Source organism: Hoplias malabaricus, chromosome 18 (assembly GCF_029633855.1).
Source record: "Hoplias malabaricus isolate fHopMal1 chromosome 18, fHopMal1.hap1, whole genome shotgun sequence".
Classification (NCBI taxonomy): Eukaryota; Metazoa; Chordata; class Actinopteri; order Characiformes; family Erythrinidae; genus Hoplias; species Hoplias malabaricus.
In genome coordinates, this window is record NC_089817.1 from 2863164 (window position 1) to 2889643 (window position 26480).

General features: G+C 43.6%; 2 protein-coding genes across 6 annotated transcripts in view; both read right to left on the reverse strand.

Moving 5' to 3' along the window:
• Nucleotides 1-612: 612 nt before the first annotated feature.
• On the reverse strand, nt 613-18036 carry gpat4 (glycerol-3-phosphate acyltransferase 4). The gene is made up of 13 exons (XM_066650175.1): nt 17887-18036; nt 16368-16845; nt 13994-14063; nt 13029-13320; nt 12678-12752; nt 12453-12542; nt 11906-11999; nt 11329-11444; nt 10934-10989; nt 9402-9487; nt 4049-4177; nt 3803-3882; nt 613-3482 (listed from the first exon to the last, which is right to left on the reverse strand). Exons 2-13 carry the CDS (start codon nt 16533-16535, stop codon nt 3374-3376), a joined length of 1365 nt encoding a protein of 454 aa, XP_066506272.1. The 5' UTR covers nt 16536-16845; nt 17887-18036; the 3' UTR covers nt 613-3373.
• A 5932-nt stretch (nt 18037-23968) lies between these two features.
• Nucleotides 23969-26480, reverse strand: part of cabp1b (calcium binding protein 1b) — a 13600-nt gene continuing 11088 nt past the window's right edge. For all 5 annotated transcript variants that reach the window (XM_066650182.1, XM_066650180.1, XM_066650178.1 and 2 more), the window contains 3 exons: nt 25683-25757; nt 25162-25234; nt 23969-24336 (listed from right to left, as the gene is read on the reverse strand). In XM_066650182.1, the coding sequence (XP_066506279.1) occupies nt 24311-24336; nt 25162-25234; nt 25683-25757 (174 nt within the window). In that variant the 3' untranslated portion in view covers nt 23969-24310. The remainder of the gene's footprint in view (nt 24337-25161; nt 25235-25682; nt 25758-26480) is intronic.

Below are 26480 nucleotides of genomic sequence, written 5' to 3' on the forward strand. Positions count from 1 at the left end.
GGCTGGACTCCCATCAGTCCAGTGTGAAACCTGCCCGTGTGTGTGTGTGTGTGTGTGTGTTCGTTATCAGCAGTACTGTTTGTGTTCTACTCTCTGGAGTGGAGAGATACGAGGCCCTGGACACACCCAACATTTCCTGCTGTGTTCAGAAATAAAGCCAAACCACAGCGGAACCTCTCTCGCTTTTATAAACTCTTTATAACCCTGAGGGCAGGGTCAGTTCACTGAGTTACAGAGGGGCTTCACACTGGGGGCCGTTTAAAGTCATTAATAAAACAATAAAAAATATATATTCTCTTATTTCAGAAGGTTTAAGGTGCCTTCAGAGCCATCAAAGCAAACACAAACTCAACTGATTCTCAATTCTGCCTTTGGCTCATTTTCAAGTCCACCTTAAGAGGAGCAGCAATTACATTTTCCATATGTAGCATCTCATACATTTTTCTAGTCCACCTTAAATGGTGCAGTAATGGTGCATGCCTGGCTTCCCATCCACAATCTTCTTAAATTTTCTCATTCCACCTTAAATAGTAAAGCAGCTACATTCTTGCTTATTAGGCATCTTTGTCAAAATGTTTAAGTCCACCTTAAATAGTATAGACACTACATCCTAGCTCCTTATTCAACATCATTTAATCAAATTGTCCATTCCACCTTAATTCAATGTTCACTAAGGAGACTGTGTTAAAGAAAACGTAGGGTGTTTTATTTAAAATAAAAAATGCCCCTGAAATGAAAGAGCAGTGAGACAGAAAGAGAGAGAGAGAGAGAGAGAGAGACAGAGAGACAGAGATGAACTAGCACAACTACACAATCAAAAGATGAGCTTTAGTTAAAAGCTCTTAAGTATCTTTTTCTTCTCTTTGATCCTCTTTTGATCCTGCAGGATAAACATGCACAAACACAGGGTACTGTAACCTGCACAAAGTTAAAAACTATAAATAAATAACCAATAAAAAGAAAAACGTTAATGTAACAATGTAAAGTCCAGAAACATCCACTCAACATCAATCGCCACTGATTCGTTTGTTTTGATCGTGCAAAGGGTGCAAGAAACGGTCCCACTTTATGTGAAGTGTGTTATAACAGTGTAATTACACACAAACAGCATTCCATGTAATGTAATAACCACGGAACTGTGATAATTGATTAGTGAAACAAAAACAAATTCAGAAAACTAAACAAAACCCCCTGAGAACAAATAAACAAAGACAGAAATTTTTTTTTGAAATTTCCTTTCCACCTTAAATTTAGCATCAGTTTCAATCTGGCCACCAGGCATGAGAATGTAGCTGCTGCACCATTTAAGGTGGTCTGGAAAAGTGGAGTATTTTTGAGGTGGTATACTGAGAAAGAAGTGGAAGTTTAAGATTGTTTTTAACACATTCATTTTAATGTAATTTAGATGACTCTGCAGCATGTGGTGACTCTGAGCAGGATGTGGTGTTTTTAAGGTGGTTGTCAGCAGGATGTGATGTTTTTAATGTGGCTCATAGCAAAATATGGTGTTTTTAATGTGGCTCTGAACAGAATGTGGTGTTTTTAAGGTGGCTCTTGGCAGAACATGGTGTTTATAAGGTGGCTCTGAGCAGAATAAGGTGTTTTTAAGGTGGTTGTGAGCAGGATGTGGTGTTTTTAATGTGGCTCTGAGCAGGATGTGGTGTTTTTAAGGTGGTTGTGAGCAGGATGTGGTGTTTTTAAGGTGGCTCTTAGCAGAATATGGTGTTTTTAAGGTGGCCCTGAGCAGAATGTGGTGTTTTTAACATGGTTGTGAGCAGGATGTGGTGTTTTTAAGGTGGCTCTGAGCAGGATGTGGTGTTTTTAAGGAGGTTGTGAGCAGGATGTGGTGTTTTTAAGGTGGCTCTTAGCAGAATATGGTGTTTTTAAGGTGGCCCTGAGCAGAATATGGTGTTTTTAATGTGGTTGTGAGCAGCATGTGGTGTTTTTAACGTGGTTGTGAGCAGGATGTGGTGTTTTTAAGGTGGCTCTGAGCAGGATGTGGTGTTTTTAAGGAGGTTGTGAGCAGGACGTGGTGCTTTTAAGGTGGCTCGTAGCAGGACGTGGTGTTTTTAAGGTGGTTGTGAGCAGGATGTGGTGTTTTTAATGTGGCTCGTAGCAGGATGTTGTGTTTTTAATGTGGCTCATAGCAGGATGTGGTGTTTTTAAGGTGGCTCTTATCAGAATATGGTGTTTTTAAGGTGGCTCTGAGCAGAATGTGGTGTTTTTAAGGTGGTTGTGAGCAGCATGTGGTATTTTTAATGTGGTTGTGAGCAGGATGTGTTGTTTTTAAGGTGGCTCTGAGCAGGATGTGGTGTTTTTAAGGTGGCTCGTAGCAGGATGTGGTGTTTTTAAGGTGGCTCGTAGCAGGATGTGGTGTTTTTAAGGTGGCTCTTAGCAGGACGTGGTGTTTTTAAGGTGGCTCGTAGCAGGATGTGGTGTTTTTAAGGTGGCTCATAGCAGGATGTGGTGTTTTTAATGTGGTTGTGAGCAGGATGTGGTGTTTTTAAGGTGGTTGTGAGCAGGATGTGGTGTTATTAAGGTGGCTCGTAGCAGGATGTGGTGTTTTTAATGTGGTTGTGAGCAGGATGTGGTGTTTTTAAGGTGGTTGTGAACAGGATGTGGTGTTTTTAAGGTGGTTGTGAACAGGATGTGGTGTTCTGAAGTTTTTGTTCTGTTGGACATGATGTGTTCATAGACGTACTGGGTGGGATTGGGTGTTTTTAAGGTGGTATTGTGTGGGATGTGATTTTTTAAGGTTGATAAGTATTTAAAGTTATAATTACACAAATAAACTGAAGCTGATGTTTGTTTACATAATCTATACTTCTAGAATCTGAGTGTAAAATGAACTACATCTTCAGTACTAACGTTGTTACATGTGTAATTAACGTGTGACAACACAATAAAGGAGCAATCAGTCGTTTTCTGCACTGATTCTTCTTTATGTTTTAAATCAGCTGTTATACTGACACCTAGTGGCCTGGATTTATCAAAGATTCTGTACTAAACCTAGCCATGACTGCTCCCATTTTGGGGACCCACCCTAAGGAGCATAAACTGCTTTATACAGAGGTGAAGAAAGCAAGGTCAATAATAATGATTATTAATATTCAAGGTTAAAAAAGACCAATTGCTCCTTTAAAATAAAGTGGGACCAAAAGGAAGATCTCCGTAGAGAGAGCACGAGGAGCGGTGAACGACGGAACGCCGTTCCTTCAGTTTCAGTGGCATTTAGTTTGATTTCCCCAGTGGAGTTCCTCAGGGCTCCATTCTGGACCCTATTTGCTTTTAGCTCCCAGACCCTGGGCTGTGGTTCTCTGCAGTTTTTTGGTAAAGAGGTCAGTTTTCAGGGCAGGCTGAGTCTCACAGGTTCTCATGATCGGCTCCGGTCCTCCCCTCCCCCCACAAGCACTTTACTGTAGAGCTTCTGCTGCTCTTCTTTAAACACATCCTTCACCTTCTCCCGCTTCAGTCCTCCATCCCTGCGAAGAGAAACACAGAAACAACTCAGATGTGGTGGTGGATCATTCTCAGCGCTGCAGTGACACTGACGTGGTGGTGGTGTGTTAGTGTGTGTTGTGCTGGTTTAGAGTGGATCAGACACAGCAGTGCTGCTGGAGTTTTTAAACCCTGTGTCCATTCTCTGTCCACTCTGTGAGACACTCCTCCCTCGTTGGTCCACCTTGTAGATGTAAAGTCAGAGACAGTAGCTCATCTGTCGCTGCACAGTGTGTGTCGGTCATCCCCTAGTCCTTCATCAGTGTGTGTGTGTGTGTGTGTGTGTGCGCGTGTGCGTACATACCATAACAGATCGGCTAATCCTCCTTTCCTAGCGATGGCAGCCTTCACTCGATTTGCGAACTGCACCGCATCCTCTCCCTCCTGCACACACAGCATTTCATACATCACAATACACACACCCCAAAACACGTGACACGGCTGGAAGACTGCTGTGAGGATCTGATAGCATCTGTTAAATCAGGCGTTTATGAACTGGGGGATGGGAGGGTGGTAATAAAAAGGTGGGTATGTGGGCGGAGCTGCTAACCTCTCGGCTCATGGGGGGCAGGTACCACACACTGCAGACGATGGCCCAGCTGCTCATCATGTGCAGAAGATAGTTCACCATCCCAAACTTACTGCTGTTCCAGAATGCTTCTCCGAACCGGGGATCATACTGAGAGAGAGAGAGAGAGAGAGAGAGGCAAGGCAAGGCAAGGCAAGGCAAGTTTATTTATAGAGCACCTTTCATACAGAAGCAATTCAAAGTGCTTTACAGAAAAAGAAATTACATTAAAAGCCAGAGTAAAATCATAAATTCCAATAAGACAATTACATAAAAAGAGTAAAATGATTAAAATGATTAAAACAATTTAAAATGACAATAAATGAAAAGAAATAAAAGAAATAAAATGCCGTTACAGAAAAGTGCAGAATATTTTAAACTGAGCTGTAAGCCTGCTCAAACAAGAGAGTTTTAAGTCTTGATTTAAATGTGTCTAACGTTGGGGCACTTCTAATATTCTCAGACAGCTGGTTCCATTTAAAAGTGGCATAGTAGCTAAATGCTGCCTCTCCATGTTTAGTTTTGACCCGAGGCAGGACTAACTGACTAGTTCCTAAAGATCTGAGATCTCTGCTCGGCTCATATCTCTGTAGCAGATCTGATAAATACGCTGGTCCTACCCCATTGAGACATTTATAAACCAGTAATAACACCTTAAAGTCTATTCTATAACAGACTGGTATCCAGTGTAAGGATTTGAGGATGGGGGTGATATGATCTCTTCTTTTGCTCCGAGTGAGAACTCTGGCAGCTGCATTTTGAATCAGCTGAAGCTGTTTAATGGTCTTTTTTGGAAGTCCATCTAAGAGACCATTACAGTAATCAATCCTGCTAGAAATAAAAGCATGGATAAGTTTCTCTAGGTCTGGTTTAGTCAGAAAATCTCTAATCTTACTGATGTTCTTAAGATGGTAAAATGCTGATCTAGTAACCGCTTTAATATGACTACTAAAACTGAGATCTGAGTCCATTGATACACCAAGGTTGCGAGCCAGTTCTTTAGATTTGAGGGCTCTCGAGTCCAGATACGTAGCCAATCTTTGTCTCTCAGTGCTATTCCCAAATAGTATAATCTCAGTTTTATCTTTATTCAGCTGCAGAAAATTGTGTCCCATCCAGTTTGTGATGTGTTCAAGGCACTTGCTTAATAAGTCAACTGGGCCAAAGTCGTTTGGGGACAGGGCCATGTAAATCTGAGTATCATCTGCATAGCTGTGATAGGACAGCCCATAGTTCTGTAGAATCTGGCCAAGAGGAAGCATATATAAATTAAATAAAAGTGGACCAAGAATAGAGCCCTGGGGGACACCACAGGTTACTGGCATGTTCTCTGAAATATTATTTTCTATTTCTACAAAGTAGTTCCTGCCTTCCAGGTAAGAAATGAACCACTTCAGGACTGTTCCTGAGAGTCCAACCCAGTTTGCGAGTCTATCTATAAGAATCTTATGGTCAATGGTATCAAAGGCAGCACTAAGGTCAAGAAGTAATAGAAGAGATACCTTTCCAGACTCCGTATTTAAGCGGATGTCATTAATTACCTTGATTAGAGCAGTCTCAGTGCTGTGATTAGACCGGAACCCGGACTGGAATTTGTCTAGGCTACTGTTTATGGACAAGAAACCAGTGATTTGCCTGAAAACTATTTTCTCAATGATTTTGCCCATGAACGGTAGATTAGAAATTGGCCTGTAGTTACTTATCAGAGAAGATTCTAAATTTTTCTTTTTTAGAAGAGGCTTTACAACTGCAGTTTTTAGTGAGCTCGGAAAAACCCCCGACATGAGTGAGGTGTTTACAATGTCTGGTGCTATAGTGTGAAACACACTCTTTAAAAAATTGGTTGGTAGTGTGTCAAGACTGCAAGTGGATGATTTGAGATGATTAACTGTGTCAGTTAAAATATTACTATCAACAGTACTGAACTCTGACATTTTAACTAAGGAGTTTTTATGAGGTGATGGAGAGGGTACAGACTCATTGTTGGATATAGATGTACTAATCGCTTGTCTGATATTCTGGATTTTAGTGTTAAAAAAGAATGCAAACTCATTACATCTCTCAGTTGATACTAATTCAGGGGCCATTGGTGTGGGTGAGTTAGTAAGTCTGTCGACCACGGTGAAGAGGATTTTGCTGTTGTTAGTGTTATTGTTGATGATACTAGAGAAATAGGATTGTCGTGTTTTGCATATTGTCGCGTTGTATTGACGTAGCCTATCTTTGTAGATTTCTTTGTGAATATGAAGACTTGTTTTACGCCATCTGCGTTCTGCCTTGCGACACTCCCTCTTTTGGATTTGAACAACAGAAGCATTTCTCCATGGTGCTTTCTGTTTGCAAGACAAGGCCTTCATTTTAACTGGCGCAATCTCATCCATTACACTGACACTGATTTTTGTATTAAAACTATTCAGCAAATCATCAACAGAGTTGGATCGTTCACATGGTGTAGTGCACAATTTACTCATGAAAAGTGTAGCTGTGCAGTCCTTTATAATCCTTTTCTTGACACAAACTCTTCTATCTCTGATGACTGGTGAGGCCCACATATCAAAGAACACACAGTAGTGATCTGACAGTGCGACGTCCTTCACAGTCACTGATATGTTGAGACTCTTTGAGATAACAATATCCAGCGTGTGACCATGACAATGAGTACTCCCTGTAACATGCTGTGAAAGACCAAAAGAGTCCAATATGGCAAGTAGTTCCTTGGCAAAACAGTCCTTGGGATTGTCGATATGTATGTTAAAGTCACCAGCAATAACAAAATGGTCAAAGTCTGTAGAAATAAAGGACAGCATCTCTGTAAATTCATCAATAAAATTAGCGCTGTACTTCGGAGGCCTGTAGACAGTTACTAGTAATATCTGTGGTGTCCCTTTCAAAACTACACAGAGATTCTCAAATGTTGTGAAGTCTCCAAATGATAACTGCTTGCACTGAAAAGAACCATGGAACAAAGCAGCTAGACCTCCAACTTTTCTGCTGGCACGAGATGCATTTAAAAAATGAAAATCTGGAGGAGCCGACTCCAATAAAACAGTTGCAGCACTACATTCATTTAGCCAAGTCTCAGTTAAAAGTATAAAATCAAGCCCATGTGCTGTAATAAAATCATTAATTAAGTGTGATTTGTTTGTGAGAGATCTGATATTTAGAAGAGCTAACTTAGTAACTTGTGCACTTTGCCACAGAATCTCTGTTTCACATTTTATTTGCTGTAGATTGGCTACATTCACAGAATCTGACCTGAACTCTCTGTTCTTTCTCTCTCTGATAAGTACTGGAATGGGAGAGATTACAGGCATCAAAGGTCCAAGCTTGTTTTGAAAACATGTACTGCTGACATCATCACTGCAGCAGCCAGGACCCGAAAAACATCACTTTTCTTTGCCCTTATCAGCTGACGAAGCTGTGTGAAGCTCCTGCTGGCGATGGGGCCGTGAGCGAAGCTGCCTTTCCGGGGGTTGAGGAGCTTGTCTTTTCCGTTGAGGTGCTCTAGGTGGTGATGGAGTGTGATTATTCTTAGGGGACAGTCTGGGGGACTGCAGTGGAGAAGTGGCAGTAGATGATGGTGGAGTAGAAGCTGGGGTGGTTCTTCTTTGCACCTGAGGGCTGGCTGACAGGGAAAGTGACAGCCTTGTCCCAGCCGAAACCAGCTTCTCCATGGCTGCTGGGAGGTTCAGGTGGGGTGATGTGGGGGGGGGGGAGATAGAGGACAAGGAGGATTCCTCTTGGGGTTTTGGTGTCTCTGGCAGCTGATAGAGTTGGTCATTGCCACTCATGTCCAGTGTCTGCTGCTCCCTCAGGTCGTCCTCAGTGGAGAGAGGATGTTCCGGCTCTGACATGGTGTCATCAGCTTGTACAGGAGAGTTCCTGGATGTTGATGCTGATGCGCCACCCCCAAGAGAAGTAGATAGATTGCACACTGAGAAAATGAGATTGTCTGTCAGAAGTTTAACACCCCTCTTGTTTGTGTGCAGTCCGTCTCTCCTAAAAAGTTCTCTCTTCCCAAAAAACAAGTTAAAATTGTCAATGAAGTTCAGTCCATTTGACCTGCAGCTGTTCTGTAGCCATGTGTTTAATCCCAGTAACCTTGAGAACATATTGGTGCCTCCTGCAGGTAGAGGTCCACTGATGAAAAATTGTATGTTGAACCTACTGAGTGTGTTAATGAGGTCATTAAAGTCTCTTTTTAAAACTTCAGACTCCTGCTTGATAGTGTCATTCTTTCCAACGTGTACAATAATCCTCTTCACATTGGTGTACTCAGCCAGTACAGCTGGAAACTTTGCAGTAAGTTCAGGCACGGTGATGTTTGGCTCGCATCTCACTATGAGTTTTGGGTTTGTTACCCCATTAACAGTGTCATCTCCAAAGATCAGGGTGTCTGCAGTAGGTTTGTTAGAGTTTTGAGACTGACTGACACTTCTGGCACTTTCTGTGCTGTGTTCACTGCGTTTGTGATTCTCACGAAGGGCATGCAGTGGTTCAAACCTGTTTTTCAGCTGCAGTGAATAAGACCGGTTTTCTGGTTTGGGTCTGTGCTGTGCTCTCTCAGCAGCAGTGTTAGGTTTAGCAGCTGAAATCCCTGGACCAGCTGTGGTACCAGGAGTAGAGGACGAGACTACAGAGCTATACAAAGCACGGCGCTTGGGTCTAGCTTCAATCTGCACCCATTGCCCGTCTCTAGTTGTACTCACAGCAGTGTTGCCATTTACTCGATCCTCTGGTCTAGATCTGTGTCCCTCCACTGTCCGCTGCTCCGTTAGGTCCTCAGCCCACTGTCTGCTGCCCGTACTCCCACTCACTGTTACTCCTCGCGCAGGTCCGACATGCCAGTCCTTAAACTCTGATAACAGGTTCCGAAAATCCCTTTCCAAAGCTGACATTCTCTGTAGAAGTCCGTAGCAATTCTGACAGCACATGTGTTGAACAAAATAAAGAGGCATTTCACAAGTTTCTTCTACTGTAGCCTGATGAAATATCCTGGTTGTTGGAACAGTCCTGGTTCCTAGAGCAATCACACTACTTTAAAAAGTATCAAAAGCAAAAATTATCCAGTTTTGGCTTCGTAGTGCTGCTGATTTGTGTATATTTAAAAGCTCAGATACTCTATCACAGGAAAAACAAGTCGGTTTTGAAAAAATAAAAGGAAAGAAATAGAAGATAGCAGAGCTAAGCAGCAAAGCGTCTGAACGGCAAGGAAGCAGGAAGCAAGCAGAGAGAGAGAAAGAATTCAGAACAGTTCGGTTCAGTTCAGTGGTTTACTGTCTTGACTGTAGTGAGAGAAATTGTTGCCAAAGCAATAAACTGAACAAAGCTTTACCTTTATTGCCACAGGATACACAGTGCAGCCGATCTCAAAGCTTCCCTTCTTAAACATCATCACAGACGTGTTGTTAATGCAGGTGCCTGCAACAAACAAACAAACAGTGCATTTCAAATTTCAGCTGAAAGATGAATTGTCTTCTTGGGTTTTTTTTTGTGTTGATGCCACGTTGTTGAATTATCAGTCGTCTCCAGTTCTCTGATCACACACAGCGCCCCCTGTCTCTGGAGGATGCACATGTGCTTCTTCCAAGACACATAAGGTCGAGCCACCACATCACTGAACACCAGAACCCTGCCCAGATCTGTCACATCAGCCCTCGCACCACACACTGAGGGTGGAGAGACCGGGGAGAGGGGGTCGTCCCTACGGCAAAGACATCGACAGGAATGTAACCAGTGACAACAGTCAGAGCGATGCAGCACTCGGGAACATCGACAAAACGCTTTCAAGTAACCTTTCATGGATTATTTGAACCCCATAGGTTTACCTTTGTGGTAAGAAAGGTAGCAAGATGTAATTATTTTACTAATACAGTTTTATTTTAGATATGTTGAGGCAGCCATCAATTTAAGTTCATCATATGTATTGCTTAAGTTTTATTACTGACAGGAATTTTAGTCCTTCACAGGGCGACATGCACTCACACACACACACACAACTACGAAAGCTTTTGTTTTGAGTCTACAATCCACCTACCAACGTGTGGTTTTGGAGCGTGGGAGGAAACTGGAGACACAGACACAGAGAGAACACATCACACTCCTCACAGGCAGTCACCCGGAGGAAACCCACACAGACACAGAGAGAACACACCACACTCCTCACAGACAGTCACCCGGAGGAAACCCACGCAGACACAGGGAGAACACACCACACTCCTCACAGACAGTTACCCAGAGGAAACCCACGCAGACACAGGGAGAACACACCACACTCCTCACAGACAGTCACCCAGAGGAAACCCACGCAGACACAGGGAGAACACACCACACTCCTCACAGACAGTCACCCGGAGGAAACCCACACAGACACAGAGAGAACACACCACACTCCTCACAGACAGTCACCCGGAGGAAACCCACACAGACACAGAGAGAACACACCACACTCCTCACAGACAGTCACCCGGAGGAAACCCACGCAGACACAGAGAGAACACACCACACTCCTCACAGACAGTCACCCGGAGGATACCCATGCAGACACAGAGAGAACACACCACACTCCTCACAGACAGTCACCCGGAGGAAACCCACGCAGACACAGGGAGAACACACCACACTCCTCACAGACAGTCACCCGGAGGAAACCCACGCAGACACAGGGAGAACACACCACACTCCTCACAGACAGTCACCCGGAGCAGGACTTGAACCCACAACCTCCAGGACCCCGGAGCTGAGACAGAGACACCACCTGCTACTCCAATGTGCTGTCTACCATTACATCATATTCCCTACAGATCATTCAGACTGGTTCAATTCAACTCTGAAGACCTGAGAAAGACACAGATCAAAGACTCTTACCCTCGGGGAAGATGAGGATGGGCAGTTTGCTTGTATCTGCAACATGGTCACTGAGTCTGTAAAGAAAGATCAAAGGAGAAATATTAAACAAATCATTCCTGGACTAACACTAACCCAGAGCAGACACACTGTGACTCTGGAGTGTGTGAAACATGGCACTGACAAATACACAACGTACTACAACTTTATAACGACACAAACAGGCGGAACAACAGAATACACATAGGACAATCCTTGTATCATCTCTGAACGACAATAAACCTGTGTCTCTGTGCTAGGATTCCTCCTACTGAACACCACACTCTGATTATCTTCTACTCAGAATGGAGGAGTTAGAACCGCTCGACTAAAGACACACAGCACAAAAACAACAGCATCACAGGCTGCAGTTCTACCTCTTGGCCACCAGGTGTCGATCTTTAACTTCGGATCTCTCGAACCAGATGTGTGGACAGGCCTTGACCATCGCTCTCTGAATAACTCCCATCAGCCCACCGTGCACCTGTCCGACCTGAGAGAGATACACACACACACACACACACATTATTCATATTCACTGATACAGCACTCCTGCTCATGTGATTTCCCCTCTTTTTAATAAGATCTCTGTACTTCCCTCTTGACGCTTTACACCTGTCTCTTTCTCATTCCCTGTCTCTCTCTCTCTGTCTGTCTCTCTCTCTCTCTCTCTGTCTGTCTCATTTCTGCTTTGTCTTTATTCCTCAGTCTCACACTCTCTTAACATGGACACAACCCTTTTTCCAATCTTCCTTTCCACCTTAAATAGAGCAGCACACACACTCTGCCATACACTGATCTCCAAATCATTTAAGGTGGAATGGAATATCAGAACGGAAAAGTGGAATAAACATTATTATTAATATTAATTTACACTCTGTGTAATGTGTGTGTTTTATTCTGTTTTAGTGAAAACACAGGTGTGAGATCAAAGCGTGACGAGGAGAAACACACCATGGCGTAGCAGCCGTCGCTGGCCAAGATGATGACGTCGATGGGAGACGTGTGATTGGCCACGCAGATCCCTCCATTCCTCGGCTTGTTTTCACTGGAGAAACACACACACACACACACGAAAACAATACATGGTATTTTAAAGTGGTTTTGAGAACAGAATTTAATCTTAAGGTCATCTTGAAAGGATGTGGTGTTTTTAAGGTGGTATTCAGAAATAAAGCTGTCTTCAGGTTGGTTTGTGTAGACCTGGTGTTTTTAAGGTGGTACTGAGAAGGAGAATCTTATAAACTGGTTATATATCTGTCGTGTGTAAATGTGAAGTATTCCATTCGGCCACAGGAGGGCGGCAGAGACACGCCGTGTTTATAATCACTCTGTGCACACATTTAATCCTTGTCTCGCTCTTTCTCTCTTCTCCTCGTTCTTTCTGTAAAGGTCCAGGCTCTCAGCTGCTGAACTGACAGTGCGTCTTTAAATGGACGAGGAGTGAGGAGAGTGCGGGCAGAAAGGGGGCGGTGTACGTGTGTGTGTGTGTGAGTGAGACCTGTCGTGGTAGGTGATGATGGCGGTCAGGGCTCGAACGCAGATGCGGTAACACATCAGATGAGCTTTTTCACTCAGGAAACTCTTCATCCTGAACACAACACAATACACACATCACTGCATCTCCTCATTCATTCATTCATACAGTGGTTTACTCACACTTTCATTCCTTCACTCGTTCATTACACATCTCAGTGATGTCAGTGATGGAGGTTAAAGGTCTTACTCTCCGTTGGGCAGCAGGCCGATGACAGAGGTGAGGAACACCAGCAGGCCGACGCCGGTGAAGGCCAGGGTCACCCTGTCGACACACACCAGGACACGGGTCAGTTTCTTTCATAACCCCATCACAATCAACGTCATCACTCCCCAGCCACCCCCCACCCCTTACCCCACCTATCATCAACACACCCCGCCTCCTCTCCACTTACACCACACACCCCACTCTTCATCTACACCCCCCCTCAAACCCCCACCCCCCACCGTTCATCAACATACCCAGCCCCCTCCCCTTTCACCCTCCAACACCCCACCATTCATCAACACACACCACCCCCCGCCGAGGGGCAGCGGTTACCTGAGGGGCAGCAGGATGCCGTAGCGTATGAGCACTCCGAGCCCCCAGAGCACGGTGAGCCTGGTGCTGATGTGGTGGAAGTTGTAGTTGCTGCGCGTCAGCAGGTTCCAGGACTCCAGCTCCTCGGCCGAGAAGCGCTTGGTCACCTCGTCGTCCACGATGCTCTCCACGCCGCGGCGGCAGAAGAACATGATGTCGGACACGTCAAACTCGGCCCCGCCCAGTCCGCTCCCGCTACGCCTCACTTCCTGTATCTCCTGCTCCAGAGACGCCGGCTCCTTCGCTATGATCCCTGACCACCAGGGGGAGACAAGGAACACAACCACGGTGATTTCCTTAATGAGAACTATGACGAAAAATATTCACCTACGACCTACTTTTAACAACGAGAACCAGACGAGGAATGTGACGAAATGTTGTGCACTTTACACCAACAAATAAAAACGAAACAACAACGAGAGAAACACTGATGAATGACCCGTTATTTCAGATCTGAAAACAGACAAAGACAGGGCAGTAATATCTCTGTCTGTTTACTGTTGTCAGTGAAGAGGAGTCGACTCCCAAAGAATCGATTCTTCCCCAGTCCCAGCGACTCTGAACTTAAAACATTAACGTTAAAGGAAAAAGGAAAAGGAGGCCAAATTTCTTCCGACTGAATGTAATGCAGCATTTAAGCTCCTCTTACTCTATGAACGTTAGCAATAAACAACACCTTTTAAACCTTTTAAACGAAGGACTGAATTGTTTTTTATTTAATGAACTGACCCTAGACTAAATCTATCAATAATTAAATGTAATAAAAATGAGGTTAAAACTAATACTTTAGTCAAAAGACTAAGAATAAAACTAAATTAAAATCTGACGCCAAAATGAAGACTGAATAAAACACTGAGGGCCACAGGGGGGCGTTTATGGGGTGGATAGAGGCAGAGAAGCGAGGGGGACGCAGAGGGGGTTCTCACCGTTGCTGCAGGATTTATAGAGCTGCTGGTTCCTCTCCTTAGCTCCTCTCTCCATCCTCAGCGTAGCCCACTGTAAACAACAACAACAATAAACAAAAACAACTCATTAACAAACAAACAAATATAAACAAACCTGAGAAAACAGAGCAGAGCCGGACGATACGGACAACATTTATATCATGATATATTTCGTAAATCTTGTTCGATACGATATAATTGCGATATTGATACGAACCGAATGAAATCCACTGAACAACTGCCAAAAACAAACAAGAAACATGACATCGCCCTCAAACATGAACCTCTCGTAACTCACCACAGCGCCCTCTAGTGACAGACGCTGTAAATAATGACTATTTAAATATTAAAAATGTGTTTCAAAATCATATCTTTGTTAATGAAGCATTTTATATCGTGATATTTATGGATTCTGAATCATCGCCCGGCCCTAATTAAGAGATTTAGATTTTTCATACAATGAACGTTGATTTAGTGAGTGTGTTTAATTCTGTCCAGTGCCACAGCATCACTACAGCGAGAGTCTCTGCTCCCAGAGGAATGGATCCACACACACACACACACTGCAGTAAACAAGACATCAGGGACTCTGACACATCTGCTCATATCTCCATCCCTCAGCAATTTAACACACACACACACACACACACACACACACACACACACACACCAGTGAGAGCTTGGTGTGTTTTATTGGTCTGTAATTAGCTCTGTTTGCTCATTATCACCTCTGACCACACACACACACACACACACACACAGCGTTGCTGAAACAGGGTGAACGTCTGAACGCTGAGTCTGTTGATATATTATTACATGTTTATAAATGATGTAAGGAGACTCGCCCTGAAATTCAGTTCTGTTTGTGAGTGAGTATTTCACGATCTGTACAAGATCACACCCCAGAAGAGAAAACTCCGGCTGTGGGACAGTCAGGGAACTGCAGAAGAGCAGCTGTTTATAAACCAAGTGTGAACAGAGAAACATCTTTAATAAAATCAATATGAGAAACCACCCAGAGAAAGAAGGAAGGAAATGTGTGTGTGTGTGTGTGTGTGTGTGTGTGAGAGAGTGATCTCAGTGCACAGCGTGTGTTTCAGACATATTTCCCTCAGCTCTAGAGGAGGGGATATTTTTATCTCCTGGTTCCGGCGCAGATTTAGAGGAAACGCTGAATCTGCAGTTCATCATCAGCTCTGGGGCAAACTGGACAATAAACCAGGAGTAAATCAGTCCTGGACCTCATGTCCATATAAGGACCTGTGCGTGCGGCTAGATGTCCATATAAGGACCTGTGCGTGCGGCTGGATGTCCATATAAGGACCTGTGGGTGCGGCTGGATGTCCATATAAGGACCTGTGCGTGCGGCTAGATGTCCATATAAGGACCTGTGCGTGCGGCTGGATGTCCATATAAGGACCTGTGGGTGCGGCTGGATGTCCATATAAGGACCTGTGGGTGCGGCTGGATGTCCATATAAGGACCTGTGGGTGCGGCTGGATGTCCATATAAGGACCTGTGGGTGCGGCTGGATGTCCATATAAGGACCTGTGGGTGCGGCTGGATGTCCATATAAGGACCTGTGGGTGCGGCTGGATGTCCATATAAGGACCTGTGGGTGCGGCTGGATGTCCATATAAGGACCTGTGGGTGCGGCTGGATGTCCATATAAGGACCTGTGGGTGCGGCTGGATGTCCATATTAGGAGCTGTGGGTGCGGCTGGATGTCCATATAAGGAGCTGTGGGTGCGGCTGGATGTCCATATAAGGAGCTGTGGGTGCGGCTGGATGTCCATATAAGGAGCTGTGGGTGCGGCTGGATGTCCATATAAGGAGCTGTGGGTGTGGCCCTGCGCGAACTCCACTCTGATTTACTACATGTTAATGTTTTATTAAAGCACTAATAACTTACTTAGTGAGTAACTTAATTAGGTCCTCAGCCAATGAGCTCGCTGCAAAACACAACAAATCCTTTCACTGTGACATTTCTCTTCTTTGTAAACACAGACTCTAGAAAGTTCCACCTTAATCTTAAATGACCACATTAAAAACCCTGCCATTTTATTTTGACTCTGACCCAGAAACTTCCACCTTAAATAAATGAACGACTCCCCTGTCTGCTCCTGTGTGCTGCACATTGAGCCGGATGTGGTGTATTTAAGGTGGTAAAGGGATGTCAAGGTTTAAAGGTGGTGTTAAACCTGTGTTGGTGAAGGGCTTGGTCTTTGTAGTTCCTGATAATTAACATAAATACAGCGTTTCTAATCACTGTTGTGACCTTTGTTTGTGTAATTTCAGTAACATGTGAAAGCCCAAGTCTGACCGGAGCATCCTCACCACCTCTGTCTGGACTCACCTCGAATATCTTGAGCAGCGTGTTCATGTAGAGTCTGCGAATGCCGAAGGAAACCCCGAAGATGGCGGGGACGATGATGAAGACCAGGAGCAGCGTGAACCAGACGGTGAAGGAGATTCCCAGAAGCATACACAGCAGATTATCGAACGGAAACCAGTACGACTCCATCGTGGCCAAGACTTCCGTCTCACAGAGAAAACAACCCCAAAACCTTCTGCTTTCAGAGCCTCAGTTTCTGAAGCCTCCGCTGGAACAAGGCCTTCATCAGCACATCCGCAACAAGAACATCTCTCTTTATCAAGAACCGCAGGAAATGAACCGTAAATCTACAAACCCTCGCGGATCCGGAGACATTTAAGATCTCCTTCAGCTTTTCTCAGTATCCCGGTCTTCGCTGTGTAGATCTCCATGAGAACAATTCAGCGTGCTCTTCATTCCCTCAGAGTCCACCACATCAACACCCATTAACTTTGAGATTCTGAGGAGAGAAGAGGACGAAAGGCATAATCAAGCACAGAGCAGCTGTGTATATTTGTAAAGAAATAAACTATGGCACCACATGAGTGTCCAAAGTAAAGGGCAAGAAAACACCAGGTTGATTTGACATTTCACGTGTGAATATCCCACTCGAGAGGCGAGGTACATACAGTGTATGAAGCGGGCAGTCGCAGAACCAGAAGACACCAGCCAATAGCAATCACTGAGACAAATGGCCCTGACCCCGCCCACAAACCATCAAAAGACATTTCAGAGCGCGGAAAGAACACAGCATCTCCTGCTCACCTTGCACAGGCCCCGCCCCCTGCCTGAACAACGCACTGCACAGGCTCCGCCCCCTGCCTGAACCAGCTGTGAGATCACATAACAGAAAACCTCTGCCTGCCGGCTACATGTGTGAAAGGACAACTCTGGTTCTGCCCTGAGGACCTGTAGGCGCTTTAGAAATGCTGTGTCTGATCCACCCTTACAAACACAACACACACTAACAGCACACCCCCCACACCATGCCTGCTCTGTGGGGGTCCTGAGTATTGAAGAATAGGGGGGAAGGAGAAGGGGTGGTTAACCAAGTATGCAGAGCAAACGATGTACTTATAAAAATACAGAGTGATATCTATAGTTAGTCATTAGTAAAAGAATGGACATATGCCTAGTATTTATGTTTAAAATAAATATAAAGTTATAGCTGATAGCTGATATAGTTCCTCTGGTTTCTACTTTCCCGTTCCACCTTAACTGTTGCATGTAACTGATGTAAATACTGCAGCATTTAAGGTGGAATGGCTTATTAGAAATATGTAGCTGGATAACAAGCCTTAATTTGTCATTGAACATGATCTAAACTGGATAATTAATACCTTTTGTGCAAATTGACGCTTATTTAATTGATTATCTGCTTTAAAATCATCATTAATTAGCAGCAACCAAATAAACAAAGCCTAAAGAGCGCTCAGAGCCCGTTACCCGCTCTGCTCTATACCCGCCCAATTCTATACAATTCTACAGATTTCAGACTCACCAGCGACGTGCCGCTCACTCACACACACGCTCAGCTCCTTTAATAAATAATTCCCGTTTTATATTAATGGTTTTAATCATTCTTAATTATAAAAAGCCGCTTTAAACCGAGTCACAGCACGGAGCCGATGCAGACAACACTCATCCGGGTCTTTCCCCACAGCAGCGGACAGCGCTGAGCTCAGATCAGTTATAAAAACTCATCCTGGTTCTACTGCAGCGAAAACGCGCGGGAAAAACTGATCCTGAACCAATATTAAACGGATCTGTAAGAGGAGATAATAAAAGTCCCCTCTGATCCCGACGATAAACAGAATGGTATGCTTTTTGATGTGTTAAGAGCTTCAAAATAAAAGCTATTATTATTATTATTATTTATGAATTAAAATAATATACCTACAATATATTATTAATTTTAAATTACTGTTATAGACAATGAATGAATTTTACAATTATTATAATTCTGTTTAAATATTAAATTTCATATATATTTGTATTTTGAAATTTTATACCTACTGTATATTTAAAGGGTCCTTTATAGTTAATATTAATTAATTAACTTTATAGTTAATTAATATTTAAATGTGGCAGGTGCAAAATTATGGCACAATTTCCCCCACCAGGGCATCACAGTTGTGCTGCAGGAAGTGTCTCTGTCACACAGCTCCAGCGTCCTGGAGTTTATGGGTTCAAGTCCTGCTCCGGGTGACTGTTTGCGAGGAGTGTGGTTTGTTCTCCCGGTGTCTGCTTGGGTTTCCTCCGGGTGACTGTCTACGAGGAGTGTGTTTTGTTCTCTCTGTGTCTGTGTGGGTTTCCTCCATGTGACTGTTTACGAGGAGTGTGGTGTGTTCTCCCTGTGTCTGTATGGGTTTCGTCCGGGTGACTGTCTGTGAGGAGTGTGGTGTCTTCTCTCTGTGTCTGCGTGGGTTTCCTCCGGGTCACTGTCTGTGAGGAGTGTGGTGTGTTCTCCCTGTGTCTGTGTGGGTTTCCTCTGGGTGACTGTCTGTGAGGAGTGTGGTGTCTTCTCTCTGTGTCTGCGTGGGTTTCCTCCGGGTCACTGTCTGTGAGGAGTGTGGTGTGTTCTCTCTGTGTCTGCATGGGTTTCCTCTGGGTGACTGTCTGTGAGGAGTGTGGTGTGTTCTCCCTGTATCTGCGTGGATTTCCTCCGAGGTGACTGTCTGTGAGGAGTGTGTTGTGTTCTCTCTGTGTCTGCGTGGGTTTCCTCCAGGTGACTGTCTGTGAGGAGTGTGGTGTGTTCTCCCTGTGTCTGCATGGGTTTCCTCTGGGTGACTGTCTGTGAGGAGTATGGTGTGTTCTCTCTGTGTCTGCGTGGGTTTCCTCTGGGTGACTGTCTGTGAGGCGTGTGGTGTGTTCTCCCTGTGTCTGTATGGGTTTCGTCCGGGTGACTGTCTGTGAGGAGTGTGGTGTCTTCTCTCTGTGTCTGCGTGGGTTTCCTCCGGGTCACTGTCTGTGAGGAGTGTGGTGTGTTCTCCCTGTGTCTGTGTGGGTTTCCTCTGGGTGACTGTCTGTGAGGAGTGTGGTGTGTTCTCTCTGTGTCTGCATGGGTTTCCTCTGGGTGACTGTCTGTGAGAAGTGTGGTGTGTTCTCCCTGTATCTGCGTGGATTTCCTCCGAGGTGACTGTCTGTGAGGAGTATGGTGTGTTCTCTCTGTGTCTGCGTCGGTTTCCTCTGGGTGACTGTCTGTGAGGAGTGTGGTGTGTTCTCTCTGTGTCTGCATGGGTTTCCTCTGGGTGACTGTCTGTGAGGAGTATGGTGTGTTCTCCCTGTGTCTGTGTGGGTTTCCTCCGGGTGCTCCGGTTTCCTCCCACGCTCCAAAAACACACATTGGTAGGTAGATTGGAGACTCAAAAGTGTCCGTAGGTGTGAGTGTGTGAGTGAATGTGTGAGTGTGTGTCGCCCTGTGAAGGACTAGTGTTCCCACCTTGTGCCCGGTGATTCCAGGTAGGCTCCGGACCCACCCCACCCTTAACTGAATAAGGGTTACAGACAATGAATGAATGAATATTTATTGTGTAAATAATTAAGAAAATTAATAAACCAAGTGACATTCTGCATAACACAACTGTTTATTTAAATGAATAGTCTGCTACAAATACAAATTTTTGGCATGCATAGAATCACACACAGGCTTAACAACCCTGAAGAGAATTAAGACAGTATAAGGGCGAATATAAGACAGTGTAAGAAAGACAGAGTGAGGCGAATACACACACACACACACACACACACACACACACACACACACACACACACACACAAATAAATAAAATTAAATAAATAAATAAATCTTGCACTCAAACTATACTATAATATACCTACAATATATTATTAATTTTAAATTACTGTTATAGACAATGAATGAATTTTACAATTATTATAATTCTGTTTAAATATTAAATTTCATATATATTTGTATTTTGAAATTTTATACCTACTGTATATTTAAAGGGTCCTTTATAGTTAATATTAATTAATTAACTTTATAGTTAATTAATATTTAAATGTGGCAGGTGCAAAATTATGGCACAATTTCCCCCACCAGGGCATCACAGTTGTGCTGCAGGAAGTGTCTCTGTCACACAGCTCCAGCGTCCTGGAGTTTATGGGTTCAAGTCCTGCTCCGGGTGACTGTTTGCGAGGAGTGTGTTTTGTTCTCTCTGTGTCTGTGTGGGTTTCCTCCATGTGACTGTTTACGAGGAGTGTGGTGTGTTCTCCCTGTGTCTGTATGGGTTTCGTCCGGGTGACTGTCTGTGAGGAGTGTGGTGTCTTCTCTCTGTGTCTGCGTGGGTTTCCTCCGGGTCACTGTCTGTGAGGAGTGTGGTGTGTTCTCCCTGTGTCTGTGTGGGTTTCCTCTGGGTGACTGTCTGTGAGGAGTGTGGTGTCTTCTCTCTGTGTCTGCGTGGGTTTCCTCCGGGTCACTGTCTGTGAGGAGTGTGGTGTGTTCTCTCTGTGTCTGCATGGGTTTCCTCTGGGTGACTGTCTGTGAGGAGTGTGGTGTGTTCTCCCTGTATCTGCGTGGATTTCCTCCGAGGTGACTGTCTGTGAGGAGTGTGTTGTGTTCTCTCTGTGTCTGCGTGGGTTTCCTCCAGGTGACTGTCTGTGAGGAGTGTGGTGTGTTCTCCCTGTGTCTGCATGGGTTTCCTCTGGGTGACTGTCTGTGAGGAGTATGGTGTGTTCTCTCTGTGTCTGCGTGGGTTTCCTCTGGGTGACTGTCTGTGAGGCGTGTGGTGTGTTCTCCCTGTGTCTGTATGGGTTTCGTCCGGGTGACTGTCTGTGAGGAGTGTGGTGTCTTCTCTCTGTGTCTGCGTGGGTTTCCTCCGGGTCACTGTCTGTGAGGAGTGTGGTGTGTTCTCCCTGTGTCTGTGTGGGTTTCCTCTGGGTGACTGTCTGTGAGGAGTGTGGTGTGTTCTCTCTGTGTCTGCATGGGTTTCCTCTGGGTGACTGTCTGTGAGAAGTGTGGTGTGTTCTCCCTGTATCTGCGTGGATTTCCTCCGAGGTGACTGTCTGTGAGGAGTATGGTGTGTTCTCTCTGTGTCTGCGTCGGTTTCCTCTGGGTGACTGTCTGTGAGGAGTGTGGTGTGTTCTCTCTGTGTCTGCATGGGTTTCCTCTGGGTGACTGTCTGTGAGGAGTATGGTGTGTTCTCCCTGTGTCTGTGTGGGTTTCCTCCGGGTGCTCCGGTTTCCTCCCACGCTCCAAAAACACACATTGGTAGGTAGATTGGAGACTCAAAAGTGTCCGTAGGTGTGAGTGTGTGAGTGAATGTGTGAGTGTGTGTCGCCCTGTGAAGGACTAGTGTTCCCACCTTGTGCCCGGTGATTCCAGGTAGGCTCCGGACCCACCCCACCCTTAACTGAATAAGGGTTACAGACAATGAATGAATGAATATTTATTGTGTAAATAATTAAGAAAATTAATAAACCAAGTGACATTCTGCATAACACAACTGTTTATTTAAATGAATAGTCTGCTACAAATACAAATTTTTGGCATGCATAGAATCACACACAGGCTTAACAACCCTGAAGAGAATTAAGACAGTATAAGGGCGAATATAAGACAGTGTAAGAAAGACAGAGTGAGGCGAATACACACACACACACACACACACACACACACACACACACACACACACACACACAAATAAATAAAATTAAATAAATAAATAAATCTTGCACTCAAACTGTAGTCAGTATCACACCCATATAAGAGGTTGGGGGGTTAAGCTACATGCTACAAGCTAACTCTGCTCTGAATTACAAGCTCATTAAGGAGCTCCATGTCAATAATGCTACATGCTACAAGCAAACACTTGGATACAAACTGAGTTGACTCAACATAAGGAACCAATTCCCTTACAGCTGAGCAAACCCCCTTTGTGTCCTGGGTCTGGTGATTTGACTGTGGTCTCAGGTCTTCAGCTTCCACAGGTGTTCCCCGCTTAAGGGCAAGGCCACCCTGTTCCCCCAGACTACAGTTCCCTGCAGGGGGCTGTGTGTGTGATTAGGGGCATAACGTAAACTGCAGAACGACCAGCAACTTCAGAAGTCTGTAAACATTTAGAGACGGTGAACTAAGGTCATTATTAGATGCTTATTCAGGAATAACCCATAGACGACACTCAGGCGAAACAGAAGTTATCAGAACGCACATTAATAACTTTAAAATTGGATGTATTTTCTACACGAGCGTCCATGCAAACAAAGACAACAGATTAAAGTCTTATCCTCATTATGGTAGAGAGATGATTAAAGTACAGAATAAAAGTCTCCACAACATTTATAATGATAACAGTGAATCACACAGAAGTGCATAAGTGCAAATATATTAGTTCAGTACCTTAAATAAATAAATAAATACATATATTCAATAGGAAAGGAGGTTTCTCCAGCATTTAACAGGGTTTTATACAGTGCAAAGAACTGATATGTAAATTAATATCTAGACCTTTTATGTTTGATTGTTTATCCGTGCGTACGTTCACACTGCAAACCTGCCTCAAACTGATTTTTATAAATCTCAATGCAGAAAGCACACAGATGTAATGTAAATAGTAACAGTGTGTTCTATATCATATTCAAGCATGTTTTTATAGTGTACTACTATAATATATGGCAGTGTTGATCATATTTCAGCACGAGATACAAAAAAATCCAGATCAGAATCTGAATCTCAGTTCAGATTCATTGTGTGAACCAGTTTCTGACCTGCAGTGTGAATGCAGCCCAACGTTCTCCTCATATAAACACAACACACCTGTCCTCATGTTAACATACGCTGCTGCTGCGACAAAAACTCATATCTCCAGACTGACAGCTTCAACAGAATTATTGATCTCATTAAATTTATATTTGTAAAATTATATTTTCATCTTCTAAAACACACGGTCTAAACATAGTTGGATTAATATAAAAATGTATGTAATTTTTGATGAAAGAGTAAAATTATTACTTATATTTATCATTATTTTTTAATTTCTACAAATTTGGTCAGTTTCTATTGGTCCGTTTATCACTGAACGCTTAACATAAAGAGCAGCTGGTTTGTTAATTGATGGGAACTGACAGATGTTTCAAAATCATGTAAATTCCCATTGTACCAAATAAAACCTTCTTTATTGTCTTTATTTTCTCCTCAACACAGACTTCAGAGATAAGTCTGTACTGTACGGTTTGTACTGCTCTGTGGATGAAGCTTGTATTAAACACGCCGCAACTCGAGACTCAACTGACGTTTTGTTCTAACAGCAAAAACATACAGCAATCAGCCATAACATTAAAACCAGCTCCCTGTCCACTCTGTGGTGGTGGTCATAAACTCACAGCTAATCTGTGTACGTTTATTTACATTTTTAGAGGAACACCGTCCTCTGAGAAGAACACACTCACTCTGCTCTTCACACTCACACAGTCATAAATATAACTGGATTAATATTAACATTAATAATAATAATATTGCAGTAGTGTGTGGAGTACTTTATCCCCAAGATATGTTTCTTTGTTGATTATAGTGCAGAGGGAAACAGCTGGACAGCTTTTCCACAAAAAGTAATGATCACAGTTTATAATTTATCAATAAAGAATTAAGTGAATGAATGAATGAATGAATGAATGTATCTTTGTTGTTTGTTTACTTTGGACACTGTCTGACATTGCACACAGCTTCAGTTCTTTCCTGGTGTGTCAGAATGTGTGTGTGTGTGTGTGTGTGTGCTGTGGGATGTGTATGGCGATCAGTTTGTGGTCTTATAGAGGTCAGAGGTTGTATTCCAGACATCTGTTTGACAGATCTATCTCTCTCTCTCTCTCTCTCTCTCTCTCTCTCTCTCTCTCTCTCTCTCTCTCTCTCTCTCGTCCCTCAGTGGTGGACAGGATACTCCAGCTCCAGATTACACTGAGGTTTATCTTCAGCGGGACATCATCCTCACAAACTCTGCACAAACAGAAACACAGAGGGATATTTTGTCATTTATTAACACTTAAGAATAAGAGAACATTATTGAGATTAATTTTATTGTGGTTCCACAGAGGAACATAGTTCTGTTTCTTAATGAAACGTCTGTGACCTGCTTTGGTCCAAACCCCACCAGCCCCACAGCAGTGTTCTCCCCCTGTGTAAACAGCCCCTGTTCAGAACGCCCGCTTTCAGCACCTGTTCCTTTAAATGATAATGAGCCGCTCGCTGTTCACCCCGACCCCGAGCGCACAGCAGTGAGGAGCGAGGAGCAGAAGCTCTGGTTTTTAGCCGTTTTCACTCTGTTCTCTTTCTTCTCCGTTTTTACTCAGTGCTCTTATTTCTCCGCGCTCGTTGTGTCTGTTTTGCTGAGTTTAACCTCGTCTTTGAGCTCTCGCATTAACACGGGTCCAGCGCTGTGATTGGACAGACTCAGATGAGGGGGCGGGGCCATTATAAGTCTCTGACTTGACATCAGAAGTGGAGCAAAATGAGGAATAATTCATTTTGTATACTGTTTGTTATGGAGGGCAGTGTTTTTATTTTTAATATTGTTATTATTATTATTATTATTATTATTGTTGTTAATATTACAGTTGTGTTTGTTTTTGCGGTGTCCTTGAGTGAGTGTGCATTGAGTGTACACTGAAGCCTCATGGTGTTATACTGCCACACTCACTCAGCTCACAATGTGTGTGTGTGTGTGTGTGTGTGTGTGTGGTTCCCCTGGGGCATGATGGGAAATGTCCTCAGCGTCAGGTTTAGAATGAGTTTAATAATAACTACATAAACATCGTCCCTCACCTTCGAAGTCTACGTGTCCGTCTCCATTCAGATCAATGTCCTGCAGGATGTCCTCCATGTCTCTGTGGCCCACCTGAGTAACAACATACACACACACACACACACACACACACACACACACACACACACACACACACACACACACACACACACATTTATACCCAAACACATACACACAAACACATACACATACACACAAACATATATATATATATATATATACACTTTTACACAATTATACAGACACAAACATACAGTCAGGTCCTTCAGGAGGAGCAAATAACATCAGAGAGAGAGAGAGAGAGAGAGAGACAGAGAGAGACAGAGAGAGAGAGAGAGAGAGAGAGAGAGAGAGACAGAGAGCGAGACAGAGAGAGAGAGACTCTAGGAAATAAACGAATGTGAATTTGAGTTGAACTGTAGAAACTGGGCATCAACAGAGTACTGATCCTGATTGGGTGTTGATTTTAACTGAGTGTTGAAATTGATTGGTTATTGATATTGATCAATCGGTGACTGACCTGTTGACCCAGCAGTTTTTTCATGGCCTCTCTGAGCTCCGCTGTGCTGATCTGTCCGTCTCCATTCGTGTCGAACTGAGAAACAAACACAGAGATAAACAGCAGGAGATATTAACCCTGCCAGACTGAATATCAGACTGAACATCAGACTCAATATCAGACTCCATATCAGATTCAACATCAGACTCAATATCAGACTCAACATCAGACTCAATATCAGACTCCATATCAGACTCCATATCAGTCTTAATATCAGACTGAAAATCAGACTCAATATCAGACTCAATATCAGACTCAACATCAGACTCAATATCAGACTCAATATCAGTCTTAATATCAGACTGAAAATCAGACTGAATATCAGACTTAATATCAGTCTTAATATCAGACTCAATATCAGACTTAATATCAGACTTAATATCAGACTCAATATCAGACTCAATATCAGGCTCAATATCAGACTCAATATCAGACTCAATATCAGACTTAATATCAGTCTTAATATCAGACTCAATATCAGACTCAATATCAGACTTAATATCAGACTCAATATCAGACTCAATATCAGACTCAATATCAGACTTAATATCAGTCTTAATATCAGACTCAATATCAGACTCAATATCAGACTTAATATCAGACTTAATATCAGGCTCAATATCAGACTCAATATCAGACTCAATATCAGACTTAATATCAGACTGAAAATCAGACTGAATATCAGACTTAATATCAGACTGAAAATCAGACTGAAAATCAGACTGAATATCAGACTTAATATCAGGCTCAATATCAGAC